Raw genomic sequence first — 19889 nt, 5'->3', positions numbered from 1 at the left:
CCACCCACCAAGTTCAATATGCAGCATGTTTCTGTTGCACCAACAACTTTATGGGTAGAATTTCTTACTCTCCAGAGCTACAGGATATCCTTTTTGTATCTGGGTGTGGCAAAAATGTACATGACTGTGGGTAAGGTCAATTACTCCCTCTTCTAGCTCCTATGGCATTCTGTGCATTGGCGGGGGGAGGTGTGGGGGGTTGCATGCAGGAAGAGGGATGGGGGCAGGAAGTACACTACTTGTCTCCCAGCCCCAATACCTGCCTGGGTGGAACCTGGGCTTCCTAGAGTGTCAGATAGACATCTTTGGGGCAGGAGGCAAATCCCAGGACTGTCCTCCTAGGCCAATCCTTCTTCCTCCTGGAGGGCTAGGAGCAAGGCGGTACCTCTCCAGGTCACAGCATCAACTTGAGGTGTGGGCCACAGTCAGACAAACTGGGAGGAACAGGCATAGATCACAGGCCGATGGACCTGGCCTGTAGCGGCTGGGGGATGACAGCTGCTTTAAGTGCCTGGGGTTGGCTGGAAGCCAAAAGCCGAGACCTCAGGAACCTCTCAGTCTGGGGTAGAACACATGGGGTGAATACACTGGAACCCTGGTTTTCAATAGGGGGCACTTTGGAAACTTAAGGGATGTTTTTAGTCATCACAATAGGGTCCCGCTCCTTGGATGTGGACATCAAACAAGCATAAGACAGTGTGAAGATTTGTCACATTTCACACGGTTTCGTTTCTTATCCAACATTCATGTAGAGATGAAAAATGTATATAATCATTGGAGCCTGGAACCTAACTCTGTTTTGCACAAAGTGTTTTTTACACATACACAGTTTTTTCTAGGAATGCAAGTAAATTGAGGAGTGTACTTTGTTTTTTTAAGAAACAACAAAAATCACATCTCCAGCAGCCCTGTTGCAGGAGTCTGAGTGGCCCATCCGACACTTCACCTGTCATTCTGTGCAGTGCTGTCCCATTCACAGCAATTCTCTCAATAGACACCAGCATCTAATCCCATTGTCATCACCTCCAGGTAGTCGTGCCCAGGCCTTCACTTACTGAAATACATATGAGTTTATTACACATTGCTCTCTTTTTCTTCCTTCTTTATATTTCAGTTAGTCCTCTATTTTCCTTTTTAAATTACATCTTCTCTCTCTTTTCAGGTAAAATTCATAAAAAGAGGTTAGGACTTATCAGGTTGAGCTCAAGGTGCTAGAGAAGACCAAGGGGTCCCTGATGCCCTAAGTGTGACCTTGATTCTGCTCTTCAGCGTGTCCACAGGTGGCCTGCAGCTGCCACAGCACTAGTGGCCCCTGAAGCAGTGCTGGGGAAGGAAAGCAGCCAGGCAGATGCTGGAATGTGTGCTCTGGACCACGGGGAAAGGAGGGGGCCCCTTCCAGGCGGCAGACCCCTGCAGCGCACATCACGTGTGCCCAAGTGGGACATGGCAGGAACCTCTGCGCCAAGGAGTGGTGCACTTTGGGCACGGGAGGTGGATTACCCAGCTCCTACATAGATGAGGCGAGTAAACCAGTCACATGGTCGTGGATGTTGCTGCAAGGACAGCAAGATTCAGCTGAAGAAGAGGGACAGAAGGATCAACAGTCCGGTGCCTTTGAGAAGGTTTTCCAGATGCAGGATGTGATCTGAGAGCCGGGCTGGTGATGAAGGGGCAGGGGAGTGATGAACTGCTGGATGCAGAAAGCATTTAAAGGAACAAAGGTTTTAACTAGGAGTATCTTCCCTAGCCTCTTCATGTGCCTTTTTTTTACCTTTAGATTAAATGGCTTCTTCATCTTGAAAACAAGGGCCTGGTCAACAGATGTCAGGCTCCAAAGTCCTGAGACCTGAAGAGATCGTAACTTGCTCAAAATGACAAAACTAATTTTTTTTTTGCAGGGAAGGATTCGCCCTGAGCTAACATCTGTTGCCAAGCTTCCTTTTTTTTTTTTCTCTTCCCTAAAGCCCCCCAGTGCATGGTTGTATATCCTAGTTGGAAGTCCTTCTAGTTCTTCTGTGTGAGCTGCCACCACAGCATAGCAACTGACAGACAGGTGGCGTGGTTCCGCGACCAGGAAACAAACTTGGGCTGCCAAAGTGGTGAGAGCGCCCAACCTTAACCGCTAGACCATCAGGGCTGGCCCAACAAAACTAATTCTTGATAGCTGGACTCCTGGAGTTTAGAATTAGATATCTCTCAGCTGTAAGGGCTCTCATAAATTATCTAGATCAGTGTTTCTGAAACTGCAAGTTGCCTTCCATCAGTGGGCCATACAACCAACTTAGTGGTCAAGCCGTTTTTTTATATTAGAGATTAAAATTTAAAAATATCAATGTGTGGCACATTGAGTGAGGGTGATTATCATTTCCTGAAGTCTGTTTCAGTTCTATACACATCCTTTCAAGCATCGGTTCTCACATACCCAATGAATGGTAAGAATCCATGGCATAGGCAGCACCATCGTTAATGAAAGACTAAAGCTGGGGGGAGATTCTCTTTGTTTTGTTAGTTCTCATCTACCAAAAGGTAACCAGAGGTGACACACTAGCCTCACTCTTGGACCCTCCCCTCACTTCATTATAATAAACATTTACAGAGTGCCAGACCCTGTTCTAAGCACTTTCTGTTAACTTGCTGAATCCTCACCACACTCAAGTGGGCACTATTATCCTTATTTTACAGATGAGGAAACTAGGGCACAGAGAGGTTAAGCTATTTGGCCAAAGGAACATGGCCTTTAGGAGTCGGAGCCAGGACCCCTACTTGCCATGCTGTGCTTCAGCTCTGAGAACTCCCTTCCTGGACCAGATGGCGGAGGAGCACCTCCCTGCATTGCCTCTGGCACGCCATCCCTGTGGGGTCACTCTGGCAGCAGCCTGAAGGAATCTTATCCTCACGTCAGGGACAAGTCCTTGCAGGACTCCCATTCTCCACCCGGCAATGAGCCAGGGCCCCTGGAGCACAGCCTCTGTGCACCAGGGCCACAGCCCTGCCCTCTGCACGGAATGCCTGGGTCCAGAACTCCCCCACTTCTGTATCCCTTCAAACTGCACTTCTTCCAAGATGCCACCTGTGACCACTCTGGGGTATCATGTCTATCATTCTCTATCCTGCTCTATCTCATCGCTATCTGCCATTAGATTAGAAGTACATTTAAGTGTTTATGGACTGTCTCCCCAACCAGAAGGAAGTCCAAGAGGGCAAGCATGTTGTTTTGCACTGCTGTACCTCTAGCTCCTGGAACAGTGATGGCACTTAAGAGGAACCCCATAAATATTCGTTACTGAATGCGCAAAGTTTGGAGGAAAGAGGCTGAATAACAGCAAAAGTCAAACTCAAACCCCCTCCCCCTTGACACAGCACAATTTACTTGCCATCTATTCTTGTGATGTTCAAACCACTCTAGTCCACAGGTAATCAACAACTAGCGTGGTATAAGGAGTTTGGGATCCTCAGAAGTGAAAAAAGACGGGCTCTCACAGACCAGCAGAGAAAAGTCTGTTCGAGCCCACAGATAAGTTCACAATGAGCTTGACTCAACTCTGCAGCGCTCCTCTGGCCTGTGCACTCATTCCACTGCTTCTGTACTCCTCGCTTGTCTGTGAGCCTGAGGAACTTCAAGCACAGTACGCCCACCAGGAAAATGAAACAGTTCTAAAGCACTCTCTTTAACTCGACTTCATGACATGGTTCGTGTCAGATTTTACAGACTGTACAGGAGGAAGACGTGAGCTCTTATCCTCAGGGGCTTCTGTACACACACTCACAAATCTAAGAGTACAAGGAGCGAGCAGTGAAGGGCACAAAGTGTGGCAAGTACAGTGTTCTACCCGTCAGAGAGAGAAGGCAGGAAGAGGCAGAGGAGGTAGAAACAAAAAGCCTGTTGAGATGTCCTGTTCCTCAACACTGTCCCGTCCCACAGGGTGCCTTGAGACTGACCTCTACGACTCGGGCACCTGCTGGGGAGTGAAGGAAGGTCCACAGAGCCTCTGTCCATTGGAAAAGGGAAGAATTCACATTAGAGAACACAATCTCCCTTTAAAAATAACTCTACAAAAATAACTGTGGAGGATGCACTGTCCTGGGAAAGAAGTCTAGCACGTGCGGGAGCTCTGTAACGGAAGAAGGCAGAGCCGGCTAGGAGTCTGCTTTTCGTAACAGACTGCGTGCACATGAAGGGTTTAGGGAACTGACAGGAGTGTCTTTAAATTCCCATACATATTCCAATGCTCCCTACTGGTCTGTATTACTTACTTCTTTGGGGCAGGATTTGGGTCAGGTCTGTGAGCACTTGTTGGTCCAATATACTAAAAGACGTTTTGTACTCTCAGGGAAAAGACCCACGTGCTTGGTGACGCCAGCTTAGTAGTAAATACCACCCACCCCTCATCTTGACGATAGGTTACACTTCAAAAGCACAGCTTGCAAAAAACCCTCAATTACTTATCGTGTATGTTCTTCCCTTAGAAAACACCCATCAGACTGGAGGAAGCGAAGACACAGCACATAAATTCAGATGTTTTATTCTGTAAAGCACATATGCACATAGTTCAAACACAGAAAATTAATCTGAGAGTGAATGCCATAACAGATCAGCTACTGACCATCATGCAGCAAGATAAGTGAAATGGATCCGCTGGCCCTCATAACCCCACAGTGCCTGCAGGAGGGTTGAAAAACCAGGAGGTTGAATCCCTAGACTGCCCAAGAAAATGCAACAGAAATGGCAGGTTCCTATGACAAGAAAAACTTACAAATAGAATCAAAACTGATTCAGTCATACAGTGAAAGGACAAAAAGGAAAAAGGAAAGAGATCAATATGATCTGAAACAACCGTTTTAATAGTAAGTTGCTGACCTTTGATTGGACCTCCAGTCCAAGATGCCTGAGGACGAGCCAGTGCTCCTGTGCGGGGTCACCCCGAATGGCAGACGGGCCCTGTGTGCGACACTCTTCGAATCCTGAGGTCCCCAGCAAGATACAGTGGAGGATCACGCCTTGTCTGTCAACGCCCAGACAGTAACAGGTCCTCTGGACTTCCTGAGATTCATTGGAAGTCTCTTCAGTTCCTAGACCTCTCCGCCCAGGCCCCCGGCCTTCCCTCCTCCCCAGCATTCCTTTATACACCTGATTGACTCTGGGCTTCGGTAAGATCTTTGAGAATTACCTACTAGGGTGAATGTTGGATTTTCAAGTGTGTGTCCTGGCCTCACGACAAGTCATACTGTCCAGGCATTTTTGGCACTTCCTTTCCTCATGCCTAACAGTGTCCCTCCTCCCCTGGCTACAGATTCCAGCCACTCCCTGTAATTAAAACAAGGGTAACTAATATTAGCAAAAAGCTGGATTGAACAAACCAGTGAAATTGACTTTTTTCACTTTTCTCCTTTTATATTACTCTGCCAGTTACAAATCTATCCCTATAGCTCTACTTCAATGGGATTTTATTAATTCAGTAGCAGCTTAACCTAAAATATGTTGGTCTTAATGATACTGATGTTTCTAAAGGCCAAGCCAAATGGCTCTTTCTCAATCTTGTCTCAGAAGAGTTTCAAAGTCTCTAAAGAGAAAAACTAAATTAACAGGTTAGCCATGCATCATGTAAGCAACTCATATCATACAAAAAAACTGGATAGACAAGTATGATTACTGCGCTTGAAATGTACTAAAAGGAAAAAAAGCAATATTAACATACCAAGTTACTATGGTGATTATTTTAACAACAGTCGATAAAGGCCCATGATTGTTTTCCATTCAAGAATGCCTGGGATAAAATGTTCTAGGCCAATATATTTCAGACTGCAGGACTGATTCTAATTTAGAACAGACCTGGAGTTAACGGAAAGAAGTGCTGACAGTCATGTCCAAAGTTTTAATTGCCCTTCTGCTATAACATTGCTTGGGAGAACACAGACGTCATTAATGATAATGAATTATTAAGGCAAAGAGCTATTAAGAAAAAGAAAAACGGTAAGAATAAGAGTAACAAGAAAGCACTAGAAAAGATAACACAATTTTTAAAAATGAAGACGGATTAGAAAGAAAAAAGGATAAAGGAACTAGATCATCGAAATGTTATAGGAAAGAAAAATGCTTTCAGTTTTCCCAATACACAGCAAATCAGAATTGCTTTCCTTCAAATTTACAGGCATCATTTTCATAATGTTACTGACCTACAGTTGCCATTTTCCTTCTGAAGATATGTTAATTGCATAAAAATAAACACACAAAAAAAAAATAGAAGAAGGAAAGAAAATCCACTCCCTCTTCAAAGAAAACAAGAAATCCTTTCACAACTATTAAACCAAATCATCCTTCTCTCTTTCCCAGAAGAGAGAACATTCCAGAAAACAGAATAGCTAATTTTTACTCTACTCTAGAGCCATTTACTTAATTTTTAAGCCTTTTTGAGTGAGAAAGCTGCTTTAACTTTTCTAATGGAGGGGACAACAGAGGAGAAAGAAGTGGAACATGCTGTACCAACTCAACTCAAACAAGACCAAGTTCCTCACCATCAATGTGGAAAATGAAACTTAGATCTTTACCATGTAGGTGACTTTTAAATATTTACCTTTTACTCAAGATAAAAGCACAAGTCTGTCCTAACTAGAGTAGTATTAAAATGTGACTATTTTATTTTTTCTTCAAAGGAAAAAAAAAAACTTAGAAAGATAGGTATGTTTCCTTGCAAGCAAAACGGAGAAAAAAGGTATTATTGTTGTTACTATGATTATTAAGCCACAGACACATAAAATCCACAAAATGGACTGGTGGCTTTGGAAATGCAATATCATATCAAAGGTGCAGACTGTTTCGAACATTCTGTACATATCGGGCTGAAACAAGAACCATAGCAAACCTCAACCCCACCAGCAATGAAACGCCCTCTGACCCTGGTAAAGACAGCATGGCCCTCTCCAGTGCAGTGAGACCACGAATCCTCTCTGGCGCCACGTGGAATCATCCTGCCAAGTCCACAGGTGAGGCTGAAGGGTTCTGGCTGCACCCAGTGTGAAGCACGTGCATCACTGGACCAATTTCTGAATAGATCTTTATAAATATATACAAATCAGTTACAGGCACTTGAAATGTCTTTGGCTGGAATAACCCAACATCGCAAGATAATGTATTCACAGAGTGTCCAGGCCCAGGCTGGGTTCAGCAGGCAATGATTATGGTTCTCTCAGGCTCTCTCAGAAAACAGGCAGTTGTGAGATTAGGCATCAGCCAAAGCCACCTAGAAGAGAGCAAGATGAGCAGTCCAGTCACGCAGCAAAGCCCAGGTAACGCAGCCCCACCTGCACCCTTACTGGGCTCCAGTCCCAACCCAAAAACCAAGGAGCCACACCGCATGCCTCTCTCAGGCAGGGGAATTACTAAATCCCTAAGAAAAAAAATCACATGTAGGAGGGAATGAATAGAAATCTGAAAGTCTCCTGCAAGAAGCAGCCGATCTAGTGGAACCATTGTGCTGAGATACCAAGTTAACTTTTTTGAGACCCTGCTCAGCATTCTGAGAGATGATTTCTCAAGCTGATGGAGGTGGAGGGGAGGCAGCCCCTCAGGGTCAGCTGCTCTGCAATGGGGATTTGAGAACAACTCCCACAGTCAGTACCTTTCACCAGCTAAGACCTGGGTAACAGGGTTGAAAATCCAACACCGTAATGTAGGCTGAGGGTAGACTACTTCTGATAAAAGGACAGGAACCAATTTCTCTGGAGGAAAGATGCCACCCACAACAAACGGAATAAGGACTAACTGGGACTTGCTGTACACAGAGATCTCTAGCAAAAGGCTGGGCCAGACCCCATCCACTGCTCACCTTCTCAGGACAAAAATCAGGATTGCTCTGACGCAGTTTGCTGGGTCTGCCTTTGATGACAGCATAGCAAAACATAGTTATCACCATCACGAAGAGGAAGTAACTGGTGTGCATGAGATGCAAATTTATTAATGAACGGTCATCCTAAATGAAGAGAATAAACCAGAAACATCTGCATTGAGTTACTGAAAGATTTTAATGCTACGTTTCTGGAAACAGGGTTCACAACCTCCAGACTTGCCTCAACTTTAATTCTTAAACTGGAACAGGAGGCTTCCCCTTTTGTCTTCTAAACTATGAAAACTGGATCTCGTTAGGTGAAGACACTGAGACCACCCACTCCTTCCTAAAGCGGTCCTCTGCTCTGCCTTCTGCACCCCACACTGCCCAAACCCCCCTCCCACAGGTCTCCTCCTCTGAGAAGGCCCCAGAGATGCAGAGACTTTAACCTCTCCTCTTCTCTTACGTCCCGACAGCCCTCAGGTTGCATGGCTGACAGCCCAAGCCTGTGTTCCTAACTCCTTGCTACTCCCCACCAGGAAGGCATCTGCACATCACCTCTCCGGAGGCAGCTTCCTTCCTTCTGCCTTCTTCCCACTTTTACAAGTCCCTGGCTGAAAACGCTGAGCTCACTCCAATGCCCCTAGCCTACCAACTTCCACAACTTGATAAAAATGAGACATAAGAGAAAAGGACCAGGTGAAAATAAATCCACCTGACATATACTGACAGGAAGAACCCTAAGGGTATTTACAAAAAATCAGTGCAGTCTGTTAAAAGTGGGCTCAAGTCTGAGCAGCAAGCTAGACGAGCAATATCACCCCCCGAGCCTGGATTACAGTGTCTTCCTCTCTTTGCCTCTTTGCTAAGCAAAACCCTATCCAGCCCTCAATATCCAGCCAAAGATTCATCTCCTCCTATTTACTTCTACCTTTCTGAATTCCAAACTATTTACTGCTTATATCGACACTAACCCAATATTCTCCCGGAAGTGGCTGTGTGCACGAATAATACTGTGCAAGCATCTTGTCACTCCTGTGAGCTAGGCACACCACAGCTGCTCAATGAATAACTGCTGCTGAACAAAATGGAAAACCAAGAACAGAAGCAGAATTTTCTTAACCAAAAGGCATTTTCTTAATTTTCTTAACCAAAACCAAGCATGTTTTTCCAAGTCTCCACAACTCCACTTAGTCTCCCAACCCAGCTAAAAATCTAGAATGGCAGGGGCTGAGCTAACCCAAGGCAGTAAACAGGGCCTACTCAGTTCCCGGACATACACACACCACACACACACACATAATTTTTCTCACTTACATCTGGAACAATAACTGTAAGCTTGGGATTTAAAGCATGATAGACTTTTCCAATGGCCCCCTTATAACACCAGAAAGGATTGTAATCTTGAGCATATTTTGTGTTGGCATCTCTGGCAGTTGTGAAGATCTTGTACCAGAGCGTGGCGTTGCTGTACGTGTCAGGAACACAGTGAGGTGGCTGTCTGCAGGGGAAGAGAGGGACAGACACACGCTCAGTGGCCTGAGACATTTACTTGTGTCTCCCTAAGGCCCCTGACACAACACTGAGCATAGCCACACATGTGGAAAGGAGAAGTAAGAGACATACATGTTTCTTTGAGACAAATATTATTGTTTTTAGTTCAGGGAATTTTTTCAACATAATAAACAGAATAAGAAATAGGCATCTGACATTTAGGAGTTTGGGTGTTAGATTTTTGCCTTCAGAATTCAACCCACGGTCCTCCTGCAAATGACGTGGCCAAAGAGGAACCTGCTCCTTTTAAGCCCACTTTCTCAAATTATCTAAATTCTTAGTCACGGGCCGGCCCCATGGCTTAGCGGTTAAGTGCGCGCACTCTGCTACTGGCGGCCCGGGTTCGGATCCCGGGCGCGCACCGACGCACCGCTTCTCCGGCCATGCTGAGGCCCCGTCCCATATACAGCAACTAGAAGGATGTGCAACTATGACGTACAACTATCTACTGGGGCTTTGGGGGGAAAAAAAAAAAAAAGGAGAATTGGCAATAGATGTTAGCTCAGAGCCGGTCTTCCTCAGCAAAAAAGAGGAGGATTAGCATGGATGTTAGCCCAGGGCCAATCTTCCTCACACACAAAAAAAATAATAATAAATTCTTAGTCATAACTGGCAGTTTTACACACAAACTTTTCCATCAGATATTACAACCAACAGCAAATAATGTTTAACTTATCTGACCTCGTCCTACAAACCTCAAAATGTCTAAAATAGATAAATCCTGCAATAATTCTTATTTAAAAAGGATTCATGGGGCCGGCCCTGTGGTGTAGTGGTTAAGTTCGGCATCCTCCACTTCACCTGCCCAGGTCTGCGGGTTTGGATCCCAGGTGCAGACTTACCCCACTCGTCAGCCACGTTGTGGCAGCAACCCACATACAAAAAGTAGAGGGAGATGGCACAGATATTAGCTCAGGGCTGATCTTCCTCAAGCAAAAAAAAAAAAAAGAGGATGATTGGCAACACATGTTAGCTCAGGGAGAATGTTCCTCAGCCAAAAAAAAAGGATTCACCATAGAATTCTTTTCAATAGGCTACAACTTGTGTATTTCATGTATTTATAGATCATTAGGTCTTTTATAAAGAAGAAGCCAAAAAAAAAAAAAAAAGACAACTTATAGGCCAAGTGATAACATGAACAGCTGCTCAAAAAATACAAAGCAAAAGTTTCAGAAATAGTAACTGTTTCATGGAAAATAAGGTTCAATTTATGCTCTCAATTTAAAAAATAACTCTTTCTGGATAATGGAAATGAACAAAACCTCATTCTGGTCATAGGATCAGCTCTTATTTATCTTTTCTGGGACACGCTTCCTCTACCAATAGGAAAGACAGCTTAACAACATACAACAACAACAAGATGCTTTTACTACCTGTTGAAGCACTAACTTGCTGATATTTATATGCAGAAGCTCTACCTTTAGAATTCCAAATTAAATTTAAATAATCCTCGAAACAGGCGTGAGTAGTGACAACTCTACAAAGTACAACACAAATCCTGAGAATCTGCTGCTGAAGCATCCCAGTCACATTCATGGCAAATGGAGCTTCTCACACACGTCTACTGGGCTCAGGAAACCACTTACACGGTGACGGGGAACACACCGGGATTGGCTGTGAGGGTCATGCAGGCTGTGAAAACCACCTGCTCACAGTGACCGTGAAGGGCACAGTCGTCTGAGCTCCAAGCTGCAGGCAGGGTAAAGGTAATGTTTATCTCCTCGTGGGCTTCTTTCCCTATGAAAGAGAAATTGGGTTTGTTTTTTTGGTAATTAAAGGTCAGAACTGACATATTTATTATTCTCTGGGATTTGAATGAATCCTGAAATCAAACCCACCCAGGAATCACCCATCAGCCCACAGAAGTAGGATACCTGCCTGTGGGATTTCAAGAACAACAACAATTCTGAGCCAGACTCAGGCCTGCTTACCTAGTAGAGCCACAAAATGGCAGAGAGAGAGCAGCCGCTTTCGGCCAGCACCTGGAAATGCCAAGCAAGGGCCCAGGCAGTGCCCAAGTTGGAAAGCTGGGGGCTGGGTGAGTTATCACCACCACTGTTTTAGCATCTGTACACTCTTACCATTTCAAACTGCTTTTATATGTATTATTTCACTTAAAATGTACCACTATCCCACAAACATTACCAAAGAAGTATTACTGTTCCCCTTTCACTATGAGTAGACTGAGGATCAGAGGCTCTAACAGACTTAAGAAAGGTCATGGGACTGGTAAGTGATGAAACTTAAATGAAACCCAAGGTATTCTAACACCAGAGCAGAAGAAGCTCCACTCACTACATGGAAAACCCAGAAGTCGCCCTTACCCTTACCACCATGGGAATAGCTCTCACCTGTAACAGCCAACCGGAGGCTGGCAGGCACTCCCAAGTTCCTTTAAGGACTTCAAAGGGCTCTTGGTAACCAAAGAACCAAAGACTATGGCTCCAAGGCCCAGGTCTCTGGCATAAAGCCTTGCCTGATTATTCTAGTTTCCATTACTTTCTCAACCTTCTCCTCAATTACTTACAGTCTGTAATGGGTTTAGTACTGGTCAAAGAGCAGTGCTCAATGTTTTATAGATGTTTATTTTTAATATTTTTAACAAGCACTTATATAGCATATCCATTGTGCCAAGAACCACTGTAAATGCTTGATAAATATTAACTCACATTATCCTCGTCTCTTCCATAATCCCAAAATTCCAAAGGGAAGAGACCAGATCTTAGGCTTTTTCTGGTTCTTTCCAGTAGCTAGCACAGTGTTGAGCTAATAGTGGGCATTCAAAAATTTGTAAACTAATAGCAATATTTGTAGTATGTATTGAAAACTCCAACATGATAAACCTGAATAAAAATTTTGTATGTAAATATTAAGACCAGAAATAGGCCTTATAGTTTCTTCCCAGTTTCTCATTCTTATAAGCTTTTATTGAGAGCCTACTGTGTACCAAGCACTTTATTAAGATGTAGGAGAAACGGTTCCTTCTTGACTTCATTTAGTTCAAACTCTACAAAAGGGGAGACATATGCAAAAATAGAAGTCTGTTGAGTAAAATCATACACTGATTACTCTGTCTTGTAAGAGCTGTTGCCTGAGAAAGTCTGAAAGGAAACTGTCAAACACTCATGTACCTGAAAGTCCAATCTGATGCCCCAAAATGGTTGAGTACAGATGGGTGACGTTGCGAGAGTACCCTCCAAAGGGTTTGAGTGGGTCCAGGGTTAGGGTGATTGCAACTGAGATGTTAACTGGGCCTGAATCTTCCAGGGCCTGCGGGGACTGGGTGGAGACTCTGGCCTGTCCGCTGGTTATTGTGCTTTCCGGAGTTGTGGTGTCATTCGTGAGATGCTTTAATGTTTCATTCTCTGATACACACAAGTCCAAATCATTAAACCGCAGCAGAAAAGTATTCCAATCCTTTAGTAAAATGAAACGGAGAGAAACAAGTGTAAGCGGTCCGGAAGTGCTATCACTGCAGCCATAGAGCCACGACCCTTAGTGTGGCACCACATCACACTGGGGAAACCACACTTCAGAGTCAACCATTTAAAATAATAATGACAATATAGCCATTAGCCTCTTGCACTGGCATAATAGTGTGGTGTTCCAAACCACTCTCATATTCATAATCTAAAATGTAAACTCTTCACTGGCATGAGAGATTAAGTATGCTGTGAGAATAAACAAACTTACTCAAGAAAACATGTAAAAAACCAAAACAGTGTATTATACTTACAGAAAACGATCTAGTCTCAGAATCAAACTTGAAAGCTTGAACAAAGGTTGTAAAACATTAATAGCATTAATCCAAACTCATTTAGCAGTTACAATTAGTTAGTTTTTTTAAAATAGGGCTGCCTTAAAATAATTCCTCAAAAGGTCTGTTCTATACATCTTGTTTTCTCTCTCTAGAATGCAAAACCGCAGTAAATACCAATAAACGTGGTACTTTTTCCCTCATGATGGATTTTGGATGCCACCTTAGAACAGGAACAATTTCAAAAGGGTGAAGGAAAGATGTTTTCAAGCTTCTCTTAATATCTACACCATGTAATGATGGTTTAATCAAAAGCAGTTTTAATGTTTGATTTCTGTTTTCTTTTTTTTTTAATTTTTTGTTTATTGCAGTAACAGTGGTTACCAGAGGGGAAGGGGAGAGGGAGGAGGGCGAAAGGGATAATTCAGCACATGTGTGTGGTGATGGGTTGTAATTAGTATTTGGGTGGTGAACATGATGTAATCTATGCAGAAATAGAAGTATAATGATGTACACCTGAAATTTATACAATGTTATAAATCAAAAGCAGTTTTAAAAACACATACAGCCGATTATTCATGGTTAAACTGATACCAACATAGTAAAGTACCCACCAGGGTCTATTTTAATTTTAGCAGAAACCCAAAGATGAACTCATGTTGAAACAGCAACAACAAACCTAACCTAGGCTGTTACCTCTAACTTCTTTCTCCCAAGCAACATTAGTCTACAAAAAGTTGCCAAATGTGAAGACAAACCAAGTTACACTTTCAATTACTCTAACACTAGCATTAATTAAAAATGCCAACTGAGAAATCCCCAAGCAGTCAAGCAAGTCTACCTTTACAGCATCAGCATATCAGTACATGGCATTTACTAAGACTGCAACTGGATGTATGAAATGATATTTTCCCTAACACCCACAAACTCAGCAGACCATTCAAGAACATCAGGGGGCCGGCCCCGTGGCTTAGCGGTTAAGTGCGTGCACTCTGCTGCTGGCGGCCCGGGTTCGGATCCTGGGCGCACACCGATGCACTGGTTCTCCGGCCATGCTGAGGCCGCGTCCCACATACAGCAACTAGAAGGAGGTGCAGCTGTGACATACAACTATCTACTGGGGCTTTGGGGGAAAATAAATAAATAAAATTATTAAAAAAAAAAAAAAACATTAGGGCTGAAAATGAACATTCTAGTCTCATCCTTTCATAGTCTAGACGTAAGGAAACCGAGGCCCACAGCAAATTAGGGACTCTCTAATTCCACAGTTGAAGGCAGAATCAGGATTAAGTTTTCTGACTCATATCCCAAAACTCTTCCCATATACCTAGGATCCTCCTTTGAAAATAAAATCACTAAATTAATCATAACCAAAGTTCTGCAGCATCCTGGCATTGCTTTTCTGTAGAGCTCAATTCCATTTTGAATAGTCTGTCAAAGCCAATGTCAGGCCCCATTTTGATTATGAAGGGCTAACTATCCAACCTACATCTTAACCACTGGCCTTGGCCAAGTGGTGAACACGGAGCTCTGAGGGAGAGCAAAGCCAGCATGCTGCAGAGCTTTGGTTGTGACTAGAATGGCAGTTCTCAGCACTAATGTGGGTGCAGCCTGTTTGCACAACCTTTAAAGATTAAGGCAGGGTCAGAAAAGTGGGAGAATTAAGCCAGCCAGTATGCCTCTTAATAAGAAACTCTTTGAAAGGGTTCCATGGTAGAAATAACTAAAATTTGTTACTTTAACTGTTAGAGAGTTCAAGTGTGAAGGTGGTCCCTCCTCCCAAGATCATCTATGATCTAGGACACTGGGGACCACAAGAGAAAGCCACAATCCCCAGTATACTGAGTAGAACTCTCTTCTCGTTCACAAGGCACACACAATGCAGCAACATTGTAATTTCAATCCCTACTCACACTCACACTCCCATCAACAAACATACCCAAGAAGAAAAAGTGTAAGAGGGGCATTCAAGTAATCTACCAAAACAGGAACCAGTTTGTCCTAAAAAAAAAAAACTTTATCCACCAGTAAATTCACCATATCATTAACTCAGCATAATTTCTAACACGTAAAATAAATTTATTAATAGGTATATTGTCATTCACCTCTATTAAACAAGAACTTTTAATTGTTTTCTGATATGCAAAAATACACATCTTTTAAAATCTGCATTGAATGTTCAAACTATTGTATGCCTAGATTAAGGATTAAAGAGCAAAGCCCTAATAATTTATTTAAATTGACCAAAATGTAAAATCTAGAAGGTAAGTTTATAGATACATGAAGTTTTCCTTCATAAAAAAAAGAAAAATAGGGGCCGGCCCCATGGCGTAGCGGTTAAGTACGCATGCTCCGCTGCTGGCGGCCCAGGTTTGGATCCCAGGCGCGCACCGACACATCGCTTGTGAGGCCAGGCTGTGGCGGCATCCCACATAAAGCGGAGGAAGATGGGCACAGATGTTAGCTCAGGGCCAGTCTTCCTCAGCAAAAAGAGGAGGATTGGCATGGATGTTAGCTCAGGGCTGATCTTCCTCACAAAAAAAAAAAAAGAAAGAAAGAAAGAAAGAAAAGAAAAAAAAAGAAAAATATATTTGGAAATAAGATCCTGCTTTCTAATTCCTTTAAGATCCCTTCTTATTTAATGAAAAAGCTATCAGTAGGGCAGATAAAACTCCATGATGATACGTGGCTTTAAAATAACAAATGTTTACAGTCTTGAAAAATTGAAACGAGCTAACAATGCAAATATCAAAGCAGCTAGTTCTATAGCTTCTTGACAAACATTTACAAACATACTTTCCAAAATACATGTTTCATCGCTGAAATAGTCTAACTGAAACTGGTAGCATTATTTAAATTAATAACTGACTAGATATTTCCTAACAAAGCGAGTCACAGGGAGATGGAAGACAGAGAATTCTGAATAAATACTGATCTTTCTCACTGGGATAAAAAAGTCACAAAGAAACAAAAGTATGCGGAGAGCCAAAAGGTGTTTGCCCACTCTATAAGGTCCAGCCAGCTTGAGGAAAGAACTTAGAATATACTATACCTCTGCCATTTCTGGTGACTTAATCTCCTTGATTTTGAAGAAATAGCCCAAGGTCAGAAAAGCTATTGCCATGGCGCTTACGCTGATCATAAAGACCACCAAGGGAGGCCGACTGCTAATGTACAGCTTCAGGTTCTCCAAGGGGTTGATGCTGAACATTATTCTGATCAGCTCCACCTGAAAGGAATTAATCAGAAAACTCAGGGACTGACTTGCCAAAAGAAAACCTATGATTCTCACTTTTGTTTCTTTCATTGCTGTTGGGTGAGGAGGTCACTCATTATTGAACTTGAGAACTGTTTGATCATAAATCCATTCAAAAGACTACAAGGAAAAAACACTAAATTTTAACTGTCATTTCCAAGTGGTAAGATCTTGAAAGATATGCATTCTCTCTTTTGGTATGAATCTTCTAATTATTCTATAATGAACATTTGCTACTTTCGTATTACTTAAGAAAATGTTTAAGTAGGTCAGTAATATGACACACGTGCCAACACATACAAAAATAAACTGAGGATGCGCATTTCCTACCACTGAAAAGTTGAATTCCATTTATTCAATATTCTATCTTGTTCGTGCCATATTCATGCCCATCCCAGCACCTGGCACAGAGTAGGTACTCAATACATATTGTAACTTTATCACTCCCCTGCTTAAAACCCTCCTAAGGCTTCCCACTGGACCTAGGATGAGGTGACAGCTCCCTGTCATGGCCCACAGGGTTTCATGATCCAGAAGGCCCGCCAACCTCAATGCATCTCCACCAACATCCCCTCCTCCCTCTCGGGGCTCTGGCCACACTTGCTATTTTTTAGGATCAGCTTGTCAATTTCTGCAAGGAAGTCAGCTGAGACTTTGATAGGGCTTACACTGAATCCGTAGATCAGTTTGGGGAGTACTGCCATGTTAACAATACTGACTTCTAGTCCATGAACCTCGGATGCCTTTCCATTTATTTACGTTTTCTTTAATTTATTTCAACAAAGTTTTGTAGTTTTCAAAGTAGATATGTGTAGTTCTTTTGCTAAATTTATTTCTAAGTATTTTATTCTGTTTGGAATTTCTTAACATGACCTATCTGAAAGCCTTTACCTCTGCCTGGAATGCTTTCCCCTCCAAGCTTCCACATGCTTGCTCTTCTTCTAACGCAGGTCTCCACTCAGTAGTCAGCTCCTCAGAGAGGCCTTCCCTGACCAGACTCAGCCTCCTGTCTCGCAGTATACACTTTACTTCCTTCACACTGTTTAGTGCCAGTCAAGAGTACAATTAATTTTCTACTTGTTTATTGTCTATTATCCCTCATTAGTGAGCTCCATGAGAGCAGAGATTTTGCTAGTCTTGCAATAGACCTGGCCCCTAGAACAGTACCTGGCACATAATGAGCACTTACATATATGAGCGGACTACACCACCACTAAAAAAAGCAATTAAAAAAATCTGTACCAGCTTTTCAATTTTATAGAGAAAAAGATGTACCAACAGCCCCTACGCACTAACAGCAACCACTCGTAACAAGCCAGGCTGTGTACTCATCTGTCCTCGCAAAAGTCCTTGGACATGGGAAATAATATCAGAGGCAACCCCAGTTTTTAAATTGACAAGTACCATTATCCATAAATGTTTTGTGTACTTTTACTGAATGTGGATATATGAACAGATACCATTACTGATATTGCATTTGAAAACTTGGTAGAAATATTTTATACATCCTTGTGCTATTTTCACTCAACATTCTGTTTCTGAGATTTCTCTCTGCTGATCTAGTACATTGAATTTACCTGCTGTACAGCATGCAATTGTATTATAGCTGGTTATCCCAGGCTGAGGAACCCAGCCAGGTTCTTCCCACTGTCTTACAAACGGCATTGCAGCAGGCACAAGAGCGGCTCTAGCACAACTAGGTTGCAGTGTAGGCCCATGTGCAACTTGATTTTGTATTGTCAGACGGCTCTCCAAGGGAAGTCATACCAACTTACACTTCCTCCAACAAAGGGCTCCTCCATTTCCCAACATTTGTGCCAACGCTTGATATTCTAAGGCAATCCTATTGATTGGAACCAATAAGATCGATGTAAAACAGTATCTCACCATTAAATTTTAAATTGCATCTCCCTGAAACTGAGCGTCTTTTCACTTCCTTATTGGCCATTTAGGTTCTTCCTAGGTGAACTGCCTGAATCTTTAGCCATTTACTAGTAGGATGTTCCTCTATTCCTTAATGTTTAGGAGATTTTTTTATATTCTGGATAGTGAGCCTTTTCCAATTTTTTATGTTATAAAAAACTACTCCAGGGGCCAGTCCCGTGGCTTAGCGGTTAAGTGCGCGCATTCCGCTACTGGCGGCCCAGGTTCGGATCCCGGGCGCGCACCAATGTACCGCTTCTCCGGCCATGCTGAGGCCGCGTCCCACATATAGCAACTAGGAGGATGTGCAACTATGACATACAACTATCTACTGGGGCTTTGGGAGAAAAAAATAAAATAAAAAGGAGGACGACTGGCAATAGATGTTAGCTCAGAGCTGGTCTTCCTCAGCAAAAAGAGGAGGGTTAGCAGGGATGTTAGCTCAGGGCTGATCTTCCTCACAAAAAAAAAAAAAACTACTCCAAGTCTGTGGATTTTCTTTCATGTGTTTTATGGTATCTTTTGCCATACAAAAGGTTCCTGATTTTTTTTTAACAGCTTTATTGAGATATAATCACATACCATACAATTCACTCATTTAAACTATACAATTCAATTCAATTCACAGAATTGGGCGACCATCACTATAATCAATTTTCAAACATTTTCATCATCTCATAAAGAAACCCCATACGCTTTAGCAGTAACCTCCTATTCCCCCCAGCCCCAAGGCAACCAACCACTAATGTACCTTGTCTCTATAGATTTGCCCATTCTGGACATTTCAAAGAAATGGAATTACATAATATGTGGTCTTTTGTGAATGACTTCTTTCACTTAGTATAATGTTTTCAAGGTTCATCCATGTTGTAGCACATATCAGTACTTTGTTCCTTTTTATTGCCCAAAATATTTTATTGTATGAAATATTTTCTTTATTCATAAACATTTTGCTTATCCATTCATCCAGTGAAGGACAACTGAGTTTCCACTTTTTTAGCTATTATCACTAATGCTGCCCTGAACATCTGTGTGTACAGTTTTGGGTGGACATATGTTTTCCCTTCTCTTGGCTGTATCTATCCTATGTACACCTAGGAGTGGCATTGCTGGGTCACGTGGCAACCATGTTTTAACCTTTCAAGGACCTGCCAGACTATTTTCCAAAGCAAGTGCCCCATTTTGCATTCTCACTAGCAGTGTAACGAGAGTTCCAGTTTCTCCACAACCTCACCAACACTTGTTATTATCTCATTTTTTTATTATAGCCATCCCAGTGGGTCTGAGACAGTGTCTCATTGTGGTTTGATTTGCATTTCCTTGATAGCTGTACGTTCTTGATTTTAATGTATTTAAATTTATCAAGCTTTTCCTTTTATGATTATGTGTGTATTATTTAAGAATCCGTTTCCTATCTCTATATGTCATAAAGATTTTTTTTATTATTTTCCTCTATAAGTTTTATAGATTTACTTTTGACTTTTAGTCTCATATCTACTTGCAACTGATTTGGGAGTCCAGAATCAGGTAGGTTTCTACTTTAATCTTTTTCTACATAGGTGGCCAACTGTCCACT

At 42.5% G+C, this 19889-nt stretch overlaps 1 protein-coding gene across 2 annotated transcripts in view; it reads right to left on the bottom strand.

The window, feature by feature from the left end:
- Positions 1-4507: 4507 nt before the first annotated feature.
- The window catches only part of TMEM248 (transmembrane protein 248), a 36604-nt gene continuing 21222 nt past the window's right edge, over positions 4508-19889 (bottom strand). For both annotated transcript variants that reach the window (XM_087417406.1, XM_087417405.1), the window contains exons 2-7: positions 16187-16363; positions 12509-12794; positions 10964-11114; positions 9141-9324; positions 7824-7967; positions 4508-7238 (exon numbers count right to left, since the gene is read on the bottom strand). In XM_087417406.1, coding sequence (XP_087273532.1) covers positions 7218-7238; positions 7824-7967; positions 9141-9324; positions 10964-11114; positions 12509-12794; positions 16187-16345 — 945 coding nt within the window. In that variant the 5' untranslated portion in view covers positions 16346-16363 and the 3' untranslated portion in view covers positions 4508-7217. The remainder of the gene's footprint in view (positions 7239-7823; positions 7968-9140; positions 9325-10963; positions 11115-12508; positions 12795-16186; positions 16364-19889) is intronic.

This window comes from Ceratotherium simum, chromosome 26 (assembly GCF_057802395.1).
Source record: "Ceratotherium simum simum isolate JZ-2026a chromosome 26, ASM5780239v1, whole genome shotgun sequence".
Lineage (NCBI taxonomy): Eukaryota > Metazoa > Chordata > Mammalia > Perissodactyla > Rhinocerotidae > Ceratotherium > Ceratotherium simum.
The sequence above is the reverse complement of the archived record's forward strand: the minus strand, read 5'-3'. Positions and strand labels throughout refer to the sequence as shown.